This window comes from Scyliorhinus torazame, chromosome 8 (genome assembly GCF_047496885.1).
Source record: "Scyliorhinus torazame isolate Kashiwa2021f chromosome 8, sScyTor2.1, whole genome shotgun sequence".
Classification (NCBI taxonomy): domain Eukaryota; kingdom Metazoa; phylum Chordata; class Chondrichthyes; order Carcharhiniformes; family Scyliorhinidae; genus Scyliorhinus; species Scyliorhinus torazame.
Window position 1 is genome coordinate 119,877,036 of NC_092714.1, and position 22,006 is coordinate 119,899,041.

General features: G+C 44.9%; 1 protein-coding gene across 6 annotated transcripts in view; it reads left to right on the top strand.

The window, feature by feature from the left end:
- The window catches only part of ofd1 (OFD1 centriole and centriolar satellite protein), a 173,823-nt gene that overhangs the window by 52,193 nt on the left and 99,624 nt on the right, over positions 1-22,006 (top strand). For all 6 annotated transcript variants that reach the window (XM_072514094.1, XM_072514093.1, XM_072514097.1 and 3 more), the window contains exons 10-13: positions 2,190-2,309; positions 3,408-3,481; positions 6,300-6,391; positions 17,880-18,069. In XM_072514094.1, the coding sequence (XP_072370195.1) occupies positions 2,190-2,309; positions 3,408-3,481; positions 6,300-6,391; positions 17,880-18,069 (476 nt within the window). The remainder of the gene's footprint in view (positions 1-2,189; positions 2,310-3,407; positions 3,482-6,299; positions 6,392-17,879; positions 18,070-22,006) is intronic.

Sequence of the window (22,006 nt, forward strand, 5' to 3'; positions counted from 1 at the left end):
ACTTGTTCCTTCTATTTATGATGATCACCATGGTTACACAAATTTAGAATTTCATTATTCTTGCAGCTTAGATCCTTAATTGGAGGGTAAATTCTACTCAAAATTGTGTTTCACTAGCGTTTGAAGAATACTGAATTACACTTTTGAAAGTTAGTTATTTTAATATTATAAAAAGCAGTGTTGGGCTTTTAATAGTTACAAAATTATGGCAGCTGTATATTTTTCTCCAATTAAAGCAAAATTGTATGGTGAGTTAAAGATTGCTGCATGCAATACCATTCAAAACTAGATGGTGGTTGGAATTCTCCGCCCGTCGGGATTCTTTTCCCGCTGGCAACGCACACCCCTTTGTGGATTTCTCACTGGTGTGGGGTGGCTTGAATGCAAAATCCCATTGACAGGCGGAGGGAAGATATAATCCTGCCGTCAACGAATGGCGCACCAGAAACCAGCTGGGGAACCGGAGAATCCCGCCTGATATGTTTGGAATATCATTCCAGCTATAGTAGACAAATCTGACAGTGCCAAGAATTTTGGTCCAATTTTGCTGTAAGAATAATTCTAAGGCTGTCAGTTCTTCGAGGAAAATTGGCAAAAACATTTAGCATCCACGTGTGCAGTTAGAAGCAGTAATCACACAGTCTGAGTTTTCTACTGCTCCTGAAGCTTCAAGTTGAGATTTCTTTCCCACTATGTGCCATAAAATGTTGAGGCTTGTCTATTTAAGTGTAAGTCATTCTTTTAAAAGGCAAAAGATTTATATGATCTGAAGAGAAGTCATTCTTTTTAATGGGGAAAGTCTTAATTACTGCCAAACAACCTGTGGTCTGAATATTTATTTTTACAAGTGCAAAGTCATAGGGCGAAATTCTCCCCCAACGGCGCGATGTCCGCCGACTGGCGCCAAAAACGGCGCCAATCAGACGGGCATCGCCCCGGCCCAAAGATGCGGAATGCTCCGCATCTTTGGGGGCCAAGCCCCAACATTGAGGGGCTAGGCCGGCGCCGGAGGGATTTCCGCCCCGCTAGCTGGCGGAAATGGCGTTTGTTGCCCCGCCAGCTGGCGGAAATGGCGTTTGGTGCCCCGACAGCTGGCGCGGAAATGCGGCGCATGCGCGGGAGCGTCAGCGGCCGCCGACAGTTTACCGCGCATGCGCAGTGGGGAGAGTCTCTTCCGCCTCCGCCATGGTGGAGGCCATGGCGGAGGCGGAAGGGAAAGAGTGCCCCCACGGCACAGGCCCGCCCGTGGATCGGTGGGCCCCGATCGTGGGCCAGGCCACCGTGGGGGCACCCCCCGGGGTCAGATCGCCCCGCGCCCCCCCCAGGACCCCGGAGCCCGCCCACGCCGCCTGGTCCCGCCGGTAAATACCAGCTTTGATTTACGCCGGCGGGACAGGCAATTTCTGGGCGGGACTTCGGCCCACCCGGGCCGGAGAATTGAGCGGGGGGTCCCGCCAACCGGCACGGCCCGATTCCCGCCCCTGACCAATCTCCGGTACCAGAGACTTCGGCGGGGGCGGGATTCACGGCGGCCAACGGCCATTGTCCGACCCGCTGGGGGGTCGAAGAATGACGCCCATAGTTCTTCAGATTTGAATTATTGTAGGAATTGTTTTTTAAATTAAAATTTTTTCTTTGTTTCTTTTTATAATTTTCTCTTAATCCAATTTCCCCCCCTCTCTATTTTGTTTCCTCGACATGAATTGACATTAAATTCAATATTCTCATCTGAACAACCTGATTTACACTGTGTGCGTGTGCTTCAATAAAGATTTTTTGATTTGGTAAAAGAGACGCACGGTTATTTGCCGTGTACATACACACCCCAGAGAGCTGCTCTCTGTTTTCCCTCTTTAATTACTCCAAGTTGCAATGCTAAGAGCTCGCAGTCTGTGGGCAAGTATTAGTGTAATGAATAGTGTCTGATATTTATTGCAAAATCCGGTCTATTTTGTTAGCTGCTTATTTTCTTAGAATGGTATGGGAAGATCGTTTTTACTTTTGTTGGAATGAGAAAAGCATATTAATGTATGTGATCATAGTTTGTTTTAAAACATTCCAAGTTTTTGACTTACAAAATGAAAAGCTGCATATTTACACTTGATAACAAGTCAGTCCTTGCTTCTTTCATATCTCGTAGTAGATATGTTCAAATACAGATTTCCTAAATGATTTGTCTGATATTTCAGGTCTCAGAATTTGCATGACCAAAGGAACAAGAGTTTAGAACAGGATCTCCGGAGACGGGAGCTGGCAGTGAAAAATATTGAGGAAACCTTTGAGCAAAAGCTGAAGAATGAGCAGTGCAGGTAAGGCAAGGGTAAGGCAAGCATGATGCAAGAATTTAGTTAAAGCAAGGAACGGATGTTTTCAATGTGCAGCTACTCTGTTAACCAAAATTTCAACTACCTTACTTTAATATTCTAAGCAAAATGGGTGGATTTAAAACATTGCTATCCCTCTACGACTGTATAGCCTAAAGAATAGGGAACCTTTTAATTTCTAGATGTCTCATCTTTGTGTGAGTGAGGTTGTGGTAGAATTATTTGTGGTACAACAAGTTTTTATATTGCAAAAAAATATTTTCACTGGCAAGTTTGAGCTTCATTTTGTATAAATTAATCCCATTAATCAAAACAGCTATTTAACAAATCAAACATTTATTATTCTTGCATTACATGCATTTCTCTATATTAACATAGAGTAATACATGTTTATTTACACCAATCCAGATTTGGTTTGCTCAGCAGCTCGGTCAAAACATTTATGGTATGGTGCTGTGCAGGATGATGCCAGGTTTAAACCTTGATCTTTGCAGTTGGTTGATTTGAGCTGAGGTGTTTAACCTTGGGATCCCTGATTTAGAGAAGAGGATTGTTGAAACAAAATTCCTGTTCCTTATCACTGTTCATCACAGTGTCCCTCCACAGCTGGATTGGAAAATGTGTGTACCTTTGTTTTCTGGATAATATTAATTTTCAATTTATGTTTAAATTTCCAACCTAGATAAAATCCTGTAATCAACATCAGATTTTGTTCACCTAAATTTGTGACAAGGCAAATTCTATGCCGAGTGTAGGAGAGAGTTCAGGGATCGAATGTCTTTTTGTTAGGTGTTTTAAGACAAAGTTCACTCCTCTGCACTTGTTGAGTGTTTGAAAAAAGTTCCTGTGAAAAGTTGTTGTCGCAACAATAATCTGCTTCTGCCTTAGCTGATTTTAAAATATGCAAGTGACTTTCACTAGGAGGGTTTCATTACACACACATGTTTATTTGTACTTCTCTTTATTATATCGATAGACTTTTTTGAGTTTGGATCCTTCCTTTCGAAGGTGACTACCGTGACTTTGAGATGGATTAAACACTCATTAGCATTATTTGCTAAATAAATACATTTTTCTGCTTAGGTATCAGCTGGAACTACAGGAAGAGTATCGTAAAAGAACTGAGAAAATAACAATAAATGAGAAAAGAATTGAAGGTCTGGTTCATTATTTAGCAGCTTAATTATGTTTAACAAGTAAGATGTTTATGTAGGGTTCTATACAAGTGCCACACTTGGCATTTGAGCAAGAGAATATTTTGATATCCTTATTGTGCAAAACATCTTCTTGCTATTTTCTTTTTCAAATACATCATTGTGCTCAATGTATGTCATTTATGTATTTGGTAGACCATTTACAGAGCAAAACTAAACAAACAAGCTTTTACGTGTTCAGCTATGGCTCAATTTGGTAGTGCATTTGGTCCTAAACCTAAACTGGCATCTTATCAATGCATTTGAATATGGGAGGACAGAGCCCATCCATCTTACTACTTTATATATTTCCATTTTTTCAACTCCCTTTCAAGGTTTTATACAAAGATTTCTTTGTTGTAGTTGTGGACCATTTTGCCAGCAACACAATTATGAGAAATTCACTAGAGGAAGAAATTTTAATGCACAAGAATTCAGTGCATTTGGGGAAGGTGGGACTAAGTTAAGCCAGGGTAGTCATACATGTCTCAAGCTAGGAGGTAAATATCCTATACTTTTAATGAGAATTTATTATCTCTAAGGTTTATCCTGATGACAGTCAGGAGGGCTAGAAGGGGTCACGAAAAGTCATTGGCAAATAGGGTTAAGGAAAATCCCAAGGCTTTTTACACGTACATAAAAAGCAAGAGGGTAGCCAGGGAAAGGGTTGGCCCACTGAAGGATAGGCAAGGGAATCTATGTGTGGAGTCAGAGGAAATGGGCGAGGTACTAAATGAATACTTTGCATCAGTATTCACCAAAGAGAAGAAATTGGTAGATGTTGAGTCTGGAGAAGGGTGTGTAGATAGCCTGGGTCACATTGTGATCCAAAAAGACGAGGTGTTGGGTGTCTTAAAAAATATTAAGGTAGATAAGTCCCCAGGGCCTGATGGGATCTACCCCAGAATACTGAAGGAGGCTGGAGAGGAAATTGCTGAGGCCTTGACAGAAATCTTTGGATCCTCACTGTCTTCAGGTGATGTCCCGGAGGACTGGAGAATAGCCAATGTTGTTCCTCTGTTTAAGAAGGGTAGCAAGGATAATCCAGGGAACTACAGGCCGGTGAGCCTTACTTCAGTGGTAGGGAAATTACTGGAGAGAATTCTTCGAGACAGGATCTACTCCCATTTGGAAGCAAATGGACGTATTAGTGAGAGGCAGCATGGTTTTGCGAAGGGGAGGTCGTGTCTCACTAACTTGATAGAGTTTTTCGAGGAGGTTACTAAGATGATTGATGCAGGTAGGGCAGTGGATGTTGTCTATATGGACTTCAGTAAGGCCTTTGACAAGGTCCCTCATGGTAGACTAGTACAAAAGGTGAAGTCACACGGGAGCAGGGGTGAGCTGGCAAGGTGGATACAGAACTGGCTAGGTCATAGAAGGCAGAGAGTAGCAATGGAAGGATGCTTTTCTAATTGGAGGGCTGTGACCAGTGGTGTTCCACAGGGATCAGTGCTGGGACCTTTGCTGTTTGTAGTATATATAAATGATTTGGAGGAAAATGTAACTGGTCTGATTAGTAAGTTTGCAGACGACACAAAGGTTGGTGGAATTGCGGATAGCGATGAGGACTGTCAGAGGATACAGCAGGATTTAGATTGTTTGGAGACTTGGGCGGAGAGATGGCAGATGGAGTTTAATCTGGACAAATGTGAGGTAATGCATTTTGGAAGGTCTAATGCAGGTAGGGAATATACAGTGAATGGTAGAACCCTCAAGAGTATTGAAAGTCAAAGAGATCTAGGAGTACAGGTCCACAGGTCATTGAAAGGAAAACACAGGTGGAGAAGGTAGTCAAGAAGGCATACGGCATGCTTGCCTTCATTGGCCGGGGCATTGAGTATAAGAATTGGCAAGTCATGTTGCAGCTGTATAGAACCTTAGTTAGGCCACACTTGGAGTATAGTGTTCAATTCTGGTCGCCACACTACCAGAAGGATGTGGAGGCTTTAGAGAGGGTGCAGAAGAGATTTACCAGAATGTTGCCTGGTATGGAGGGCATTAGCTATGAGGAGCGGTTGAATAAACTAGGTTTGTTCTCACTGGAACGAAGGAGGTTGAGGGGAGACCTGATAGAGGTATACAAAATTATGAGGGGCATAGACAGAGTGGATAGTCAGAGGCTTTTCCCCAGGGTAGAGGGGTCAATTACTAGGGGGCATAGGTTTAAGGTGAGAGGGGCAAGGTTTAGAGTAGATGTACGAGGCAAGTTTTTTACGCAGAGGTTAGTGGGTGCCTGGAACTCGCTACCGGAGGAGGTGGTGGAAGCAGGGACGATAGTGACATTTAAGGGGCATCTTGACAAATACATGAATAGGATGGGAATAGAGGGATACGGACCCAGGAAGTGTAGAAGATTGTAGTTTAGTCGGGCAGCATGGCCGGCACGGGCTTGGAGGGCCGAAGGGTCTGTTCCTGTGCTGTACATTTCTTTGTTCTTGTTGTTTCATGTATCAATAATATGACATGCTGATAAATATTACTGTTTAGCACAGGGCTAAATCGCTGGCTTTGCAAGCAGACCAAGGCAGGCCAGCAGCACGGTTCAATTCCCGTAACAGCCTCCCCGAACAGGTGCCGGAATGTGGCGACTAGGGGCTTTTCACAGTAACTTCATTGAAGCCTACTTGTGACAATAAGCGATTTTCATTTCATTTCATTACCTTCTGTCTAGCTGTTTAAGTATATTTTTAAATTGATTAACTAAAAGTTTAATGTGTAGTTTAATGATTCTTAATTCTTCATAACTTTTAGTAACCAAAGTATGGTTTTCCTTTAACAGCAGAGGCAGCTCGATTACATGAAGAGTCTGTTATCATCCATTCCAAGAAAGAGGAATTCCAAGAAACCCGCGTTCAAATTAAGAAGATGGAGGTAAACAGTCTAAACTGTTTTTATGTTTTTTTAAAGCATATTTAAAATTCAATAATATTGTTTGACCTTTTGTCATATGAGTGTCCCTTTAAGAAAGGTTTTGTCGCTTATCGTGTGACTTGTAGCACATTGGGCTATGGCTGTGAAATGAGAGGGGGGTTTCAGTTCGACTGCTTTGGACTGCAGAAGGAGAAAGAAGTGTTTTCACTGTTTTTCTCTGTTTTCGTTTTAAAAACTGTTTCAGTAAAAAGCACATTGGTTGTGGCTAAATGCCTTGGTAACTTTAAAGTTAAAGTTGCTTTCCGGAAGGAGTTTGAATCTGCTGGTTGGAGCTGGATCAGAATTTCAGGAACAGGACCAGTCCCATTCAAGTGAGAATAGTGTGCTGGGCCATGACCTTTAAAAGGGGTTTTGGTTTAATTGGATTTTGTCATTGAAGTGGAACAGCTAAGGGGGGATTCATTGAGGGTTATGTACATAGATTACTGTAGCTGTGCGGTGTCTTTATGTTTGTAATTGATAAAAATTCTTGCTGTGTTTATTTATATATATATATATATATATATGTGTGTGATTATATATATGTTAACCACATTCTTAGAATACACCTTGCTTTGATTAAAGTGTCTAGGATGTCTGATGAATCACACCTGCAGTGAAGGCTCTTGTGCTCATCCTAGCCTTCACGGCAGGTGTGATTCATCAGACTTCCTAGACACTTTAATCAAAGCAAGGTGTGTATATATACATATAATACATATAAGTCAGGTGAACTTCATAATACACTTTGGAGTTTCTAAGCCCTGGCCCATAACACTTTACTGATGGATTGTCTGTTACCATTAGCTTGTTGGAACCACAGACTAGGTAATTTGCTCTGTGTTGGCAATTCCTTGCTTTGTGGATAATATATCCTTGTCAGTTTTAAACTACTGCCATTCTAGTCTCCTCCAAAATAGATATTTGGGCACAAGACACCGAAGAAGGAAAGCAAAGATGTTTTTTCAGGGAACTTTAAGCAAGAGGAGCGTTCAAAAATGTTATACTGGTTGGGGTGAGAAAGTAAACTCAAGGTTAAATCCATAAAAGTTGGGAAACAGAAAATGGAAAAAGGAAGACAGCAGCCAGATATGTTTTAATTTAAAATTGTTCTTAGGTTTTAAAAGAAATTGTATAATGGACTTCCGGTGGCAGGGATGTGCTGAATAATCGCATGAAATGTGGCTCTCCCCTGGAAATTTAAACTTTGGCCCTTTTAACCCGAAAATTGACAGGAAATCAACAAACCACCCCCAACCCTCACCCTGTATCAACAACCACCTGAGGAAATGCCCTCAAATCAGCCAAGGAACCGTAAGAGCAGCAAGAGTCGGGAGGAAAATGCAGACCGCAGACATGAGGATTGAGTGGGATCGCCAACGCAAACACCGGCCCACCCACCGACAGCGCAGTGGATGGAACTCCTGATACAAGAGCTCCTAAAACATAGAGACTCCATTAAACAGGACCTCATGGCGACCGTGAAGTCGGCGATAGTAATCGCTCTTGACCGAAGCATTGGAGAGGACAGAACGGCGATTGGAGACTCCGGAAGTGATGATACAGGAATTGGAGAATGCGGCCACTGACCAGAGTGATCAGATTGCCTCGCTCAAGACAGAAATCGTTGGTGGCGGCCCAGGGAATGCTCAAGGAGAAAGAGGAAGACCAGCAGAAAATGTCTCGCCGCCAGAACCTCAGGATTGTCGGACTATGGGAGGACACAAGAGGGTAGAAACCCAACAAAGTATGTGGCACAGATGCTGGGAAAACTGGTCGGTGGAGAAAGCTTCCCCAAGCTCTCAGAGGTGGGCGGGGCCCACAGATCGCTCCGGCAGAGGCCCAAGGCAAGAGAACCACCGCAAGCAATTATTGCAGAACTCCACCGATTCTAAGATAAGGACTCAATCCTGAACGGAGCAAGGAGCACATGGTCCTGCAATTGGGAAAGGCATACGATCCGCATATACCAGGACAAGGCCGGCCTGGCCACGTACCAGGCAGAGTTCAATGAGACCAAGGCAACCCTATTCGAGAACAAGGTGCAGTTCGGGATGCTGTATCCGGCAAAACTCTGGGTGACATGCAATGATAAGCAGCACTAATTCAGCATGCCGGGAGAAGCCTGGAAGTGGGGGGATAGAAGAAGAAGGGGTACTTCATCTCCCAAGTACACAAAGTATATAAACCTGCATTGACTTCTTCATACTGGGGTAATCAGTGCTTCTTGGGTGGTAGGGGCGGAATACTCCACAATAGTAATCTCCGACCGCGCTTCACACCACGTGGATGTGAGGTTGGAGATGGGCCGGGCCCAGAGTTCCCATGGAGGCTGGCCACAGCGTTCCTCGCTGACCAGGCATTCTGCAAGTGAATGTGACAGGCCATCGACGGATGCATAACCTGCAACCAGAATGGGGAGGTCTCACGCTCCATATTCTGGGAAACACTGAAGGTGGTGATAAGGGAGAAAGTAATAGCGTATAGGGCATTCGACAGGAAGGAGAGGGCGGCTAGGCAACCTGTTGATCAACTCCATATTGGAGGTGGATCGACGGTACTCCACGGCTCCGATCTTGGAACTACGGGCAGAGAGGAATAAATTACAAATGGAATTTGATCTGCTCTCCATCGGGAAAGCAGTCCACCAGTTCAACAGACACCAGGGACTTTTTATGAACATGGAGACGAGATGGCTCACCAGCTGAGAAAGCAGGCAGCTACGAGGGAAATATCACAGGTGAAAGACTGGAACGGCAAGCTAGCCACAGCAATCAGACAAGATCAATGAGGCCGTTGCGACTTTCTATTGAAGGCTGTATACCTCTGAGTCCCTGGAGGGTGGTGCAAAGATGAAACGGTTCCTTGACGGGCTGGACATACTGGTGATGGGGGAGGACAAGAAACAGGGTCTGGAAGCATTACTAGAACTGGGGTAAGTCATGCAGAGTATTAACTCCATGCAGTCGGGGAAGGCACCATGTTCGGATGGATTCCCGGTGGACTTCTATAACAAATCCCCACAGCACTGGCCCTGCACCTGCGGGAGATGTTCAACATCTCGCTATTGAGAGGGACGTTGCCGCCCACATTGGCACAGGCCTCTATATCGCTGATCCCTAAAATGACACAAGACCTGACCGAGTGTGGGTTATACAGATCCATCGCACTCCTAAACACTGATGCTAATGTTCTGGCGAAGGTCTTGGCGAGGTGACTGGAAAGTTGTGTGCCAGAGGTAGTCGCGGAGAATCAGACAGGCTTTGTCAAGGGCAGACAACTAACAGCAAACATCAGACGACTGCTGAATATGATGATGACCCCACTTGGGGAGGAGACACCAGATGGGATCATCTCCCTCGATGTAGAGAAGGCTTTCGACAGAATCAAATGGAGGTACTGAAATGGTTTGGGTTTGGGTCAGGGTTCACCTCATGGATGAGACCACTGTACAGCGCTCCTGTGACGAGCGTACGGGCGAACACCAGCAGCTCTGAATACCTCCGGCTGCACAAGAGACACGAGGCAGGGATGCCCATTGTCCTTGTTGCTATTTGCCCTGGCAATTGAACCACTGGCCATTGGTCTCAGATCAGTGAAGGGGTGGAAAGGCACCCAGAGAGGAAACAGGGAGCATTGAGTCTCACTCTTTGCGGATGATCTGCTCCTCTATGTCTCAAACCCACTAGCCGGCATGGAAGGAATAATGGAACTCCTAAAGGAATTCGGAGCCTTCTCAGATTACAAACAATCTGAGCAAAAGCAAAATCTTCCCGTGAATCCGGGGGGGGGGGGGGGCGGCGGGGGGGGGGGGCGGCGGGGGGGGGGGGGGGGGGGGGGGGGGCGGCGGCGGCGGAGGAGAACGTCATTCTGCTGCCATTCAAGTTGGTCCAAAACAAATTCTGCTACCTGGGGATCCAAATAGCCCACGACTGGACACGGATACGTGAATGGAACCTGTCAAGTCTGGTGGAGGAGGTAAAGAGGGACCTGCGGAAGTAACATTTGCCAGACTGTCTCACAACAATAGAGAAGAAAAAATTGGTATACAAGAAGGAAAAAAGAGATGACAGAGAAACAAGTACACATCCAAAATTAACATATGCACAGGTATGAGGCCCTTATTTTTGAGTCGCAGGTGATTGATTGATGACATGGTGCGTTTGTGTCGGGAGGGATGAGAGAGAGAACCAAAGGATTCGAAAGAGCGTACTGCAGAGCCAAACCTCCTATTCAATTTTGGGCTGCTACTGCAGAAAGAGTACAGGGATGGGTCAAAGAGGAGGGAGTGAAATGGATAAGAGCAGAGGAGAGCTCCTGTACGGGGACATCCCTCCGAGCACTGGCCACCACCCCTTTCCCATTTCCCCAAGCCAGGTACTCAGGACTAGTGGTAGTGGCCACGCTGAGAATGTGAAGCCAACTTAAACACCACTTTGGTCTGGTTGCAATATTCACCATGGCCTTCATCTGCAGGAACCATAAATTCACAATGGACGATGCCTCATTTAAAAGGTGGAGAAAGGACGAAGAGGGACTGACAGTAAAAGACTTGTACGTAGACGGCAGAGTAGCAACCCTGGGGGAACTCGTGGATAAGTTCCACCTCCCGAAAGGGAATGAGTTTCGGTACATACAATTAAGGAACTTCCTCCACAAAGAAACAGCAGCGTTCCCCCAGATACTTGGACACTCCCCACTGAAGAGACTTCTGGCTGCGGGCGAGCTATGGGACGGTAAGTGTGCGGAAATGTACGACCGACTATTAGAGTAAATATGGTCACCACTGGATAAGACATTGGAGAAGTGGGAAAAAGAACTGGGTATGGACATAGGGGGAGGACTCTGTATCGAAGCGTCGCATAGTGCGATATCCACCTCCTCAGCGCAAGGCTGATCCTAACACAGCTGAAGATAGTGCACAGGGCGCACTTGACCAGAAAACGTATGTTCTTCCCGAGAGGTGGAGGACAAATGTGAATGGTGCCAGGGAAGCCCGGCTAACCACGCCCACGTGTTCTGGTCCTGTCTCAGACTTGTCGGGTACTGGACTGCCTTGTCCAAGATTGTGAGGGTCGAGCCATGCCCACTAGTGGCAGTCTTCAGGGTATCGGAACAGCCAGAACTCTTTACTGGGAGAGGGGAAGACGCCCTAGCCTTTGCCTCCCTGATTGTTCACAGTAGACTCCAGCTGAGCAGCCGATCAGCAGCACCACCCAAGGCCACAAACTTCCTGTCTGACTTGGCAGAATTCCTTAAATTGGAAAAAATTGAATTCTCTATTTGGGGATGGGTTGAAGGCTTCCACAACATGTGGAAGCTATTCACCCAGTTGTTTGTGACCAGCAACCAATGGGAGATGGAGGGAGAGCGGAAATGGACAACGGAAGGAGAAAGGAAAGGCGGTGGTATAGGAGGAGAAAGGGGGAGGACTTCAAGCAAAGCACAGAGCAGAGGGGTCGGAAGGGACAAATGGTGAGGACATACATGGGTGCCAAGCACGCTCGGTTGGCACCAACCCCCCCCGGTCACCTTTGAGTGAGTTTACTATTTATTGTTAAAGTTTGCTTAAGAAACACTGTTAACTAAAACCTAAAAGGGGAAAGAAAGTCCATGAGCAGCATATTTTATTTATTTATAAAATTCAATTTATTGAAAACTGATTTGCTTAATCTTCTGGGGCAAAGGGAGGCCTACAAGGGTTGGTCTACAATCTTTGTGATACGACTAGGAAACGCCTTCTTTTATGTTCTGTCGGGGAACCTATGCTAATAGTTGTCCCAGCACCATCTAAACCTTGAGAAATCATTCTGCTAACTTGGTTTGCAGAGTACTTGAGTGATAATATGGTTTCCTGGTAGTTGGTGGTTCTGGGTTGGCTCCACAGCCCCAAGTTTGCGATCCAGTGTTTACAATGGAACTGCAATGGGATAATAATTAAAGGTAGCATCGCAAATGACTTGACAGAGAGGATGATCGAACCTGGCTTGCCCCACCGCTGTTCACAAAATTGATAAATGTGAAAAAGACAGCTTAATCCTTTGTCTAATATAAAATAAGGTGGGCTATGAATTGAAAATGCTTCTGAGATTTACCTCCCAATTAAAATGATGTCCATTCTAGGGCAGCCTACAGCTGAAATTAATAAGAGCTGTGAGATGTTTATCTGTCATTCATTCAAGGAATGTGGACACCACTGACAAAGCCAGCATTTATTACCCTTGAGAAGCTTCTTGTCCTGCTGCAGTCTGCATGTTGAAGGTCTAGTGACAGTGATGCGTTCCCAAATAAGGATAGCATGTGACTTGGCGGGAGCTTTAGGTGGTGGACTTGTCTAATCTTTCTAGGTGCCGGACATCATGAATTGGGGAGGGACTGCCAAAGAATGATTGGCCGAGCAGCTTGTAGATTGTAACACCACAGTTACAGTGCAGGGGGTGAACACTAAGATGGTGTAACGGGTGCTGATCAAGTGAGTTTTGTCCTGCATGTTATTGAGCTTGGGTGTTGTTGGAGTTGCGTTGATCCAGGCAAGTGGACATTATTCCATCACACTCCTGACTTGCGTCTTTTAGGTGTTGGAAAGGTGTTGGAAGTCAAGCGTTAAATCACTGATACAGAAGACGACACAGTCTTTCATCTATTTACGTGGCTGGCCAAGTTTCTGGTCAATAGTAACTCCTGGGATTTTGATGGCTAGGGATTCCACAATAGTAATTTCATTGAATGTCAATGGAAAGTGGTTAAACCTTCTTGTTGGAAATGGCCATCACCAGGTACTTGTGTTATACGATTGGTGTTGCTTGCCACTTATCAGCTCAAGCCTGAAAGTTGTCCAGGTCTTGTTGCATGCAAGCAGTGTTCGTTAACAAAGGAATTGCAATTGTCAACAAACATCCCATCCCACCCCTGGGACTGAGATTATTGACCTCCAAAAACCATGCTTATATTCCGTATGACTCCGTCCAGTAGAGACTTTTCTTCCTGTTGCACATGATTTCTATTTTATTCTAGTATCTTGCTGCCATAATCAGCCAAATACTCCCTCGATGTTAACACTTGCCATGCCTCAGGAATTCAGCTCTATTTTCTATCTTTGAATCAAAACTGTAATGATGCGTTAAACCAAGTGGTCCTGGAAGAACTGCAAGTAAGCCATTGTTTATTGCTGTATAAGTGTCACTTAATAACCTTCCGTCACATTGCGGATTAAGAGGGAAGTGGGGTGATAAATGTTGGCTTGGATTTGTCCTTTTTGTGGACAGGATAACCCCTGATTATTTTCCATTTTGTCAGATAGATGCTAGTAAAGTACCTAGTGAAATAGCTTAGCTAGAGGCCTGGTTAGTTCTGGAGCACAAGTCTATTGAACGACAGTGTGGATTTTTCGGACAAGTACCCTTTGCTGTAACAGACTGCTCAACCAGCGTCAATGTTGAGAACTTTTGGGGCCAGTCCTTCCCCAGTGTATAAACCACTGTGCCATTATGTATGGTGTATCTATCCAGTCTGTGTTAAAGAACGTACTCCGGTTAATGATTGGGGTGCCTGCGATGTTGCCTGAAAGGTGTGATTTTCTGAGTATGACTATACGTGGGTTTGTGGGACAGATCTCCCAATTTTGGCACAAAGTCCTCAGATATGAGTGAGGCGGGTATTCCAAGGTTGATTGGTTGGTTGTGCCTTCATCCAGTGTTTAGGTTAGTGCTGGATGGTCTGTCCATTTCATTTTTATTATTGGGTGGATGTGGACTTCATATCAGTGAGATTGTTGAGGAATTTATGGCACCAAAATTAAATACTTTTCGAGAGGGAGGGAGTGAGAGGCCCCCGATCAGGTTGATCACCTGGAACGTGCGGGGCTTGGGGGTGGGGAGGGTCTGTGAAGAGAGCAAGGGCTTTTTTCCATTTAAAAAGGCTGGGGGCTGATGTGGTGTTCCTACAGGAAACTTTCCTTTTGGGTACAGGACTAGATCAGGTTGCAAAAAACCTGGATGAGTCGGGTTCTTCACTCCGGGTTTAACAGCAGGGCACCGGGGCTGGCGATTCCATTTTCAGGCTATTGTGGTGGTGGCTGTCCCAAGGGGTCAGTATATGATAGCCACAGGTATGTTAGAGGGGAGGGCTGTGGTGATGGTGAACATACATGCCTGAATGTCAAGTTTATGAGACAGTTGTTAGCTGCCATTCCGGAACTCTGTACACGCCAGCTGATTTTAGGTTTTTTTTTGGGGGGGGGGGGTGGATTTCAATTGCGTTTGGACCTAAAAGTTGGATCATTTTAGGCACAGATCACAGGTCCCTTCGGGGATGGGGCCGCATCTGGTGGACGTTAAGTTGGAGAAAGTGCCGAGTGCAGCACGCATGTTGGAGGCTGGATGTGGGTCTGTTATCGGATCTCTGGTTCTGTGCGAAGATTTCAGGAGCCATAAAGAACTGTGTTGAAAAGAAGAGATTGGGATGGTCTCGCTGTCTACGGTGTGGCAGGCATTAAAGGCGGAGATTGGAGGGAGTTTATCTTGTACAAGTCATATATGGATCGGGAGAACAGGCGGGTGCGTCAGGAGGTAGTGGATGAAATTCTGGGTGTGGATAGGGAGTATGCGAGTGACCCAACATCAGAGCTCTTGGCGCGCAGGAAGAAGCTGCAAATGCAGTTTGACCCGCTGTCCACAGGCCAGGTGGTGCGACAGTTGTGGTGCTTAAAAGGGATGGCATAAGAGTATGGGGAGAAGGCTAGCTGACTGTTCGCACATCAGTTAAGGCGCCAAGAGGCTGCCAGGGAAATTGTGTAGGTTCTGGAATCTGGAGGTCGATTGGTCTCTGCTCCAGAGAAAATTAATGAGGTGTTGTGTTCCTTTTATGAAGGGCTTTACAAGTCTGTGCCGCCAGAGGATGAGCAAGAGATGGTGGCAGTCTTGGAAGGCTTGGAGTGAGGGATGAGTTGCAGGAGTCATTGGGGGTGCCAATGGGATTTGAGGGCTCTGGGTAAGATGCAGGTGGGGAAGGCGCCGGGGCCTAATGGGTTCCCGGTAGAATTTTACAAGACGTTCGTTGACCAACTGGCCACATTGGTGCTGGGAATGATTAATGACTCGTTGGTGTGGGTTCCCTTCAAGAGATGTTGAGGCAGGCATCCATCTCCCTTTTTCTGAGTGTGGGTCGTACTGCCCAATCTCTGCTCGATGTGAATGAGAAACCTTTGGCTAAAAGCCTAGCCTTGAGTTTGGAGCGCTGTCTCCAGGAGATAGTAGGGGATTTGAGAGGAGCAGAAAACTCATCTAATATGAGGTGAATAATTAATGTAGTTCTTACACCGGCGGTAGGACTAGAACAGGAGATTATTGTGTCTCTGGATGCTGAAAAGGTGTTTGGTATGGTGGAATGGAGCTGCTTGCTCTCAGTTTTGGAGAAGTTTGGAATTGATCTTGGGTTTGTATTGTGGGTCCGGCTGTTACATGAAGCGCTGGCGGCTGGTGTTCGAATGAACATGAATTTGGGGTCATTCAGGCTGCACAGGGGTACAAGGCTCTATGTCCCTGCTGTTGTTCGCGTTGGCAATCAAACTATTGACGTTTCCTTTAAGGGCCTGGGAAAAGTGGAGGTGAATTGTGAGGGGTGGAGTAGAGTACAGGGTGTCCTTGTACATGGACAACCTTTTACTGTATGTTAGAATCTAGGGCAGTTATGTGGGAGATAATGGGGATACTGCAGATGTTCGGTTCCTTTTCAAGCTGCAAACTAAATGTTGGGAATAATGAATATTTTGCGGTTAGTCCTGTGAGGGGATGTGAACGCCAAAGCATCCACCTCTGCCCCATCCTCAATTCCGGTTGGTCCGATATTCCAAATTCAGTAACTAATGGATGGGGCTCTAAGTCAATATTCAGGATTGCCAATATAGTGCCGAAAAAGGATCCCCAAAAACCACCAGTTGGGACAGGGCCAGAACATGTGCGTATGGCGAGTAGGCCCTCTCGAGCACCTTTCACACTTATCCTCGACTTCATCAAAAATTCATCTCATCCTGGCCCTGGTAAGGTGCGCCCTAAATCATGGAATCCCTACTGTGCAGAAGGAGGCCACTCGGCCCATCGAGTCAGAACCGGCCCTGAAAAGAGCACCCTACTTAAGCCCACGCCTCCCCCCCTCCACGTAACTCACAAACCCCACCCAACCTTTGGACACTAAGGGCAATCTATCATGGCTAATCCATCTAACCTGCACATCTTTGTACTGTGGGAGGAAACCGGAGCACTCGGAGGAAACCCACGCAGCCTCCCGTACCAGCCTCCCCGAACAGGTGCCAGAATGTGGCGACTAGAGGCTTTTCACAGTAACTTCATTTGAAGCCTACTTGTGACAATAAGCGATTTTCCGTTCATTTCATTTTCATTTCAGATACGGGGAGAAAGTGCAAATTCCACACAGACACCTGGGTCCCGAATTGAACCCGGGTCCCTGGAGCTGAGGCAGCAGTGCCACTGAGCCGTCCCTAAACACCACCTTTAGCTGTATCAAGCTCAACCTCACGCAGGATGACTTAGCAGTCACCCTACGAAGGGACTCATCCCACACTCCCTCCTCCAAAATGAGTCCTAGCTCCTCCTCCCCCACAACCCAAAAATATGCAGGTTAGGTGGATTGGCCATGCTAAATTGCCCCTTAATTGGGAAAAAAAGTAATTGGGTACTCTAAATTAATAAAAAGAAAAAAACCCCAAAAACACTGCAGTGAAGTTACTGTAAAAATCCCCTTATCACCACACTAGAGCGCCTGAAAAAAACCCCAAAACACGACAATGAAGTTACTGTAAAAATCCCCTAGTCGCCACACCACAGCACCTATTCAGGTGCACTGAGGGAGAATACAGAATGTCCAATTCACCTAACACGCACATCTTTCAGGACTTGTGTGAGGAAACTGGAGCACCCGGCGGAAACCCACTCAGACACTGGGAGAACGTGCTGATTCGCATAGACAGTGACCCAAGCCGTGAATCGAACCCGGGTCCCTGGTGCTGTGAAGCAACAGTGCTAACCACTGTGCTACCGTGCTGTCCCTTTTTGAGATTTTAAGTCAAAATTGTCAGCATAAGTGGAAAGAAAATTAAATTTCTCTAGCGAACTAGCGAACTATCATTGTGTTAATTTTACTGATTTGAGATTAGTTCCAATTTCAATGTTTTAGATTTTTAAATGGTCATAAATTCCTGCCAAAGATTTATTTTTTATACTTATTTATTTTGTACTGAGAAAAACATATTAAGCTTCAAAGCTATACATGTCTTTACTTGTATTTAGATCAAAATTATGTATTCTTTAATATTAGAGCGATATAGTGATTCTCTTCTATCTGTACCAATGAATGATTGGAAAATGCTATCCCTAAAGTTCACTGCAATTGATCCAGATAATACTTATTTATCAAACTATCTCATCATACACAGGTGGAACTGAATGCAGCTACAACCCAAGTTTGTTTGCTAATGAAGCAAAATGAGTTGCTCAATGAAAAGTTAAAGGACACAGCAGACTATACATCATTAAAGACAGAACATGTACAGCATCGGGCTGAGATCAACAGGCTGAGAAAGCAGCTAGATGAGGCTTGTCATGAAAATCAGAAACTGTGTGAAAGTTAGTATACTTTGTTTCTCTGACAAATAATACTCTTGCATGCACAAAGGGGCTGGTTTAGCACAGTGGGCTAAACAGCTGGCTTGTACTGCAGAACAATGCCAGAAGCGCGGGTTCAATTCCCATACCAGCTTCCCCGAACAGGTGTCGGAATGTGGAGACTAGGGGCTTTTCACAGTAACTTCATTGAAGCCTACTTGTGACAATAAGCGATTTTCATTTCATTAGAAGATGTTTAATGACATTTAGACTGTAAACTTAATTAACGGCATTAGAGCTAATGTAACTTTGTAATACTAGTTCAGAGTCCCACATATCAAGAGTCCATATTGGACATCTGAGAACATCAAAGTAATGATTAGAATATTATTTGGAGTGTGCCTAAGTTTTCAGTGTACATTCTCAACAGTCAAGGGCCTCTACCAGGAATTGAAATATTATTTTGATTAGGTATGATTGAAGAAATGACTGTCCAGTGCAATAATGCTCCAAAATGCTTTGTGGAGTAAGAGGTATGTTTGATCTGATCATTGTTGCATTAATGGAAAGAGGCATTGAGCAGACGTCACTGGGAATTAGAGAGTGGAAAGAACCATCTTTGGTTGTTTGTCTGTGAAATGGTGCAGGGAGCAGTGCATGTTTAAACTTGTATTCAGACTGCAAGTTGAATTTGTTGGCTACAGTCAAATTCAGTTTGACTTTGTTTTGCATCTGCTGCTGGCCAAATTCAGGATAGCAGTTGCAGAAGACAGGATAGCAGTGCCAGAAGACTTTACTGTATAACTGTCCCACACCGGTTCACAGTAAAAAGAACCTTGGAGAAAAATACAATTGAAGAAAATGGGAAGAAAGAATTCTATTATATCATCAGAAACTCACAAAGCACTTCATTCTTTCTTATTTATTATGAAGATAAATACAGCAGATGATTTGTACGTAACAAAATACCGTAATTACCAATTAAGATAAATGAACGATTTATTTGTTTTATGTGGCATTGGTTGAGGGGTAAATGAATGCCAGGAAAATTTAATTGCTCGTTTTTTGATTAGCATCTTGGGTAGATTGTCTTTTGTTATGACCAATCCGCAGGTGAGGTTCCCCAAACTTGCTAAGCCAGGCAAGATCCCTCCCTTTGTAACCATAGGATCATAGAATTTACAGTGCAGAAGGAGGCCATTTAGCCCATCGAGTCTGCACCGGTCCTTGGCAAGAGCACCCTACTTAAGCCCAACACCTCCACCCTATCCCATTACCCAATAACCCCACCTAACCTTTTTGGACACTAAGGGCAATTTAGAATAGTCAATCCACCTAACGTGCACATCTTTGGGAGGAAACCAGAGGAAACCCATGCACACACTGGGAGAACATGCAGACTCCACACAGACCGTGACCCAAGCCGGGAATTGAAACTGGGACCCGGGAGCTGTGAAGCAACTGTGCTAACCACTGTGCTTCTGTGCTGCCCAATCTGGCTGGGATACTCCAAATTCCTTTGCCCCTGATGAGGAAGGACTGAGACACAACCAGAATGTGGTTATCAGGAATTTGAAACAGAGTGAGAATCGGTGCAGAGCAGGAAGAGGTGCTTTTTGCTTTTGCTCCTTGCTTTGTGACTTTTAAAATCTTCAGCGAGTGGTGTTACTCTGCTGCAGCATTTGATGCTACAAATAAGAGAGCTGATTGTGAGTAGTGGGTAAGGTTGGTAAGTCTTTACTACTTCTATCACATATCATGGAAAGATTGAATAAGAGTGGGAGCCGAAAGGGGCACCACTGGGCAGTGGGCTGTGTCTGAAAAACAACCCAGGAAAGATAACATAGTAAAACGGTAAGTTAATTGGCTGGTAAATAACTGCTAATTTGCATTACCTATTCTAAATTGCTTTAGATTAAAGATAAAAAAGAGAAATATTTCATAGATTACAAAGTTAAAAACCAGCTGTAAATTAAAAAAAAAAAATTAAAAGCTAATTAGATAAAATAGAGATGCAGGACCAGGCGATGTGTTATACCTGCATAATTTGGGAGCTGGTGGACCCCATTGTGGTTCCTCGTGAACACATCTGTAGCAAGTGTTGGCTGCTTGAGGAACTTCGGCTCAGAGTTGATGAGTTGGAGTATGAGCTTCAGATGCTGCGACACATCAGGGAGGGGGAGAGTTACCTGATGCTGTGTTTCAAGAGACAGTCACACCCTTTAGATTAACTACCTAAATTCGGCCATTGATCAGGTACAGGAGGGTGTGACTATCAGTGAGGTAGGTAGAGGGATCCAGGAGGTAGGGTTGCAGGAGCCTCAGACCTTGTCCTTGTTTGAGATTCTTGCTTACTTTGTGGATGAGGCAAGGACTGTGGGGAGAATGAGCAAACCAATCACAGCACCGTGGTACAGGGAGCCATTCAAGTTTGGAGCAGAGAAAAGAAATGTGGTAGTAATCGGGGATAGTATAGTTAGGGGCATTGACACTGTTCTCTGTGACTAGGATCAAGAGTCCAAAGGCTGTGTTGCCTGCCTGGTGCTCAGGTTCGGGATATCTCACCTAGGCTACAGAGGAACTTGGAGTGGGAGGGTAAAGACCCAGTTGTCGCGGTCCATGTCAGTACAACTGTGAGAAGTAGGGTGTTCAATGCAGGACTGAGGGTGTTGTACTCAAATGCGTGCAGTATCGAAACAATGAGCTTGTAGCGCACATTGAAATTGGCGGATACAATGTTGTGGGCATTTCAGACGTGGCTGCAAGGGGTTCAGGCTGGGATCTACATATTCAAGGATATGTATCCTATCGAAAGGACTGGCAAATGCGCAGAAGGGGCGTGGTTTCAAATTGATAGCAAGAAGCAATGTAGGGTCGGAAGGCGTAGAATCTGTGTGGGTAGAGTTGAGGAATCGCAAAGGAAAAAAAGACCCTGATGGGATTTGTAGAGGTCTCCTAGCAGTGGTCAAGAAAATAAATCCGGAGATAGGGCATATAAAAATGGCAGTATTACAATAATCATTGGGGACTTCAATATGCAGCTGGACTGTGAAAATCATGTTGGTAGCGGATCCCAAGAAAAGGAATTTGTGCAATGTTTACAAGATGGTTTTTGGAGCAGCTTGTGGTCGAGCCCACTAGCAAACATAAACTTCTGGATTTGGTAATGTGTACTAAGGCAGACTTGATGATGGAACATAAGGTGAAAAACCCTCGGGGGGCAGTGACCACGTGAATTTGAGTTTGAGAAGGAGATGCAGAAATCAGATGTTATAATATTACAATTGAATAAAGGTAACTGCAAAGACATGAGGGAGAAGTTGGCCAGAGTTGATTGGAAGGGGAACCTAGCAGGAAAGATGATGGAACAGCAATAGCAGGAGTTTTTGGTGGTTATTAGGGAGGCACAACAGAAATTCATCCCAAGGAGGAGGAAACATGCTAAGGAAAGGATGAGGCATCCATGGCTGACGAGGGAAGTCAGGGACAGCGTAAAAGCAAAAGAAAAAGTATACAATGTGGCAAGTGGGAAGCCAAACGATTGGGAAGCCTTTAAAAGCAAACCGAGGTCAACTAAAAAAGCAACAAGGGGGTAGAAGAGAAATATGAGTGTAAGCTAGCTAGTTATATAAAAAAAGGTAGCAAGTGTTGTTTTTTTTGATATATAAAAGGTAAGAGAGAGGCAAGAATAGACATTTGACCACTGGAAAATGAGACTGGAGAAATAGTAATGGAGAACAAAGAAATGGCAGAGGAACTAAGTAGATACTTTGCATCAGTTTTCATGGTGGAAGACACCGTGGCATCCAGATCTTCAAGAGAGTCAGGGGGCAAAGGTGAGTGTAGTTGCCATCACTAAGGAGAAGGTGCTTGTGAAGCTGAAAGGTCTGAAGGTGAATAAATCACCTGAGCCGGATGGACTGTACCCCAGGGTCTTGAAGGAGATAGCTGAGGAGAT